The sequence below is a fragment of the Macaca fascicularis genome, chromosome 7, assembly GCF_037993035.2.
Source record: "Macaca fascicularis isolate 582-1 chromosome 7, T2T-MFA8v1.1".
Lineage (NCBI taxonomy): Eukaryota > Metazoa > Chordata > Mammalia > Primates > Cercopithecidae > Macaca > Macaca fascicularis.
The window spans coordinates 36322315-36325006 of record NC_088381.1 but is presented as its reverse complement, the minus strand read 5'-3'; the positions used below and the strand labels follow the sequence as shown (position 1 = coordinate 36325006).

The 2692-nt window shown below is 45.5% G+C and overlaps 1 protein-coding gene across 1 annotated transcript; it reads left to right on the top strand.

Annotated features, from left to right (window-relative positions):
- Positions 1 to 1409: 1409 nt before the first annotated feature.
- LOC102115543 (large ribosomal subunit protein eL36-like) lies at positions 1410 to 1791 on the top strand. The gene has a single exon (XM_065547557.1). The coding sequence runs from the start codon at positions 1418 to 1420 to the stop codon at positions 1715 to 1717; it is 300 nt and encodes a 99-aa protein (XP_065403629.1). The 5' UTR covers positions 1410 to 1417; the 3' UTR covers positions 1718 to 1791.
- The last annotated feature ends 901 nt before the right edge of the window (positions 1792 to 2692 follow it).

Here is a 2692-nt window from a genome sequence, read left to right as displayed (position 1 = left end):
TCAATGTTTCATAAGATCTGTCTAACACGCATTGATATAAGATAAGGAGCACAAGGAGCTGGTATTAACACCAGAATGTAAGACTTCCTCCCCTGGCTCCTCTGGCCAGGGGTTTTCCTTCTGACACAGGCACCATCATGCCAGGGTACACATGGCAGGGAAGGGACTAGGAAGACAGGATTTGGAGACATTTTAGTTCCACCAACAGGTATTGAATGCCCACTCTGTGCCAGCTTGTGTTCAATACTGAGGAAACCAAGAGGAAGCTCTGAGGACAGGCTTTCAGAGCACATCTTCCTGGAAGGCAAGGCACCTAAAGCGATAATTTCAAAATAATGCAGAATGTACTATGCATAAAAGTATACAAAGGATCTTTTACAGGTGGTGTTTTTCTAGAAAAGTGACACCTGAACTGACTCTTAAAGGTCTATCGGGGATAGCTGGTTGAAAGGAAGGGAAGGCCAGTTCAGCAGGGGACTGGCAGGGACAAAGATATTGAGCCCTGAACCAAGGACCAGAGGAGGGGGGAAAAGATTGAGGAATAAAACGGGAGAGGCAGGGCAGCGGGAACCTACCTGTCATTTGATATTACTGTTGCTAAATTTCAAAGCCTAGGGAGATTGGTGAGAGATCAGATAAGTTCCCCAGGAATGGTAGGAAAGAAGATGCAAAATTCAAGAACTTTTAGCCAAAGCAAAGACAAACAGGTTGCAAAGATCTATGTAAGCAGATTTTAGAGTTCAAGACATCAAAAAATTTACAAGGGCATTAGTATCGGTAGTTTTGACTATAGAGCAAGAGCCACTGGTTTGTGCCTTTTATGTTATGTGATTAGTGTGGGATGTAGACAAGAAGCTTAAGGGTGAATGCTGACCCAGCTTACAGGAGGGACAGAGACTCTGGGATAATCCAGCTGAAGCCTGCTGTCCTCAAAAACACTGTCCTTTAGACTCATGGATGTATATATGCCCCTTTCAAGCTCACTGGTATGTTTGCTTAATAATGGATCGCGCGTTTACTAAAGGAATTTAGTACCTCTGTAATAAATGAAAATCTGTTTGTTTGTGTGTTTGTGATGGAGTCTTGTTCTGTCACCCAGGCTGGACTCAGGTGCAATCTCAGCTCACTACAACCTCCGCCTCCCAGGTTCAAGCGATTCTCCTGCCTCAGCCTCCCGAGTAGCTAGGATTACAGGTTTGCGCCACCACGCCTGGCTAATTTTTGTATTTTTAGTAGAGATGGGGTTTCACCATGTTGGCCAGGCTGGTCTCGAACTCCTGACCTCAAGTGATCTGCCTGCCTTGGTCTCCCAGAGTGCTGGGATTATAGGTATGAGTCACCGTGCCAGGCCTGAAAATCTTTTAAAATCCACCAGGGCCGCCACGGGAGAGCAGTAGCCACGGCTCTACGCTACCCTATGGCCGTGGGCCTCAACAAGGGCCACAAGGTGACCAAGAACGTGAGCAAGCTCAGGCACAGCCGCCGCCGCGGGCGTCTGACGAAACACACCAAGTTCGTTCGGGACATGATTCGGGAGGTGTGTGGTTTTGCCCCGTACGAGCGGCGCGCCATGGAGTTACTGAAGGTCTCCAAGGACAAATGGGCCCTCAGGTTTATCAAGAAAACGGTGGGGACGCACATCCGCGCCAAGAGGAAGCGGGAGGAGCTGAGCAACGTATTGGCCGCTATGAGGAAAGCTGTTGCCAAGAAAGACTGAGCCCCTCCCCCGGCTTCTCCGTGAAATAAAGAACAGCTTGACCGAAAAAAAAAAAAAAAACCAAAAAAAAACAACTTTTAAAATAACCCTTTTTCCCAGATAAAAATAGATACACGTTTTCTTTTAGAAAATGTGAATAATACAGATAAGTCTGAGAAATAAAATGTAGTTGCATTATCAAATAATAATCACTGGTATTTTATTTATATAGCATATTTTTTATTTCCCGTTTTTAAACTTCCCATTATAGAATGAATGCTGTTCATGCTTTTGAGTTTAAAGTTTACACAGAGACGGTGGATGTGCCAGTTACCCTTTTACTACGTCTCAACTTCAAATTTATTTATCTCTGCTCTGCCCTTGATACTGGAGCTGGGTCCTGTAGACATTTCTCTTTTTCCAGCTGGCTTAATGTTAGGCTTGTTAAAGAGAGGGTCTGGAATGAGACTTCAAGGTCAAACAGAAGGAAGGAGTTACCCTTCCTGTTCGTGGCCTCAGAGCCAGCAGAGCAATATGAAGGAAGCTGGGCACTGCTCAGCTCAGTATCTTGTGTGCACCAGCTCTGCCAGTCTACACCCTCCAGCAAATTTTTTCACTACCCAGGGACCATTGCTATGGACCAGCTCCCCACCTGCAGCCTCTGGTGAGTTTCTCCAGTGCCTGGCAAGCTGCTCCTACAGTCCACTTCAAGCCCACACCCTCTGGCAAGGGTCTCTGCCATCGTCAGGCTGACTTTCCTCTTGCGGGGGGTAAGTTCTTAGTTCCTTCTTCTTATTACTCTATGAATGTGTTACTTCTAAACCCCTTACAGTTCATCTTGTTCTTTTTCCTAGTTGACCATCTTTACTAGTTAACACATCTTTATATTAAGATTTATCTGTTTGAACAGTTGGTGATGTTTCTACTTCCTGATTGGACCCTGACTAATACAGAGGGAAAAGAGGAGAGATGTGACAGGCAAAATGGGAGAAAAAA

Bases quoted from the DNA above. Each gene is read 5' to 3' on its own strand.
- LOC102115543 (XM_065547557.1), top strand. From the start codon at position 1,418: ATGGCCGTGGGCCTCAACAAGGGCCACAAGGTGACCAAGAACGTGAGC.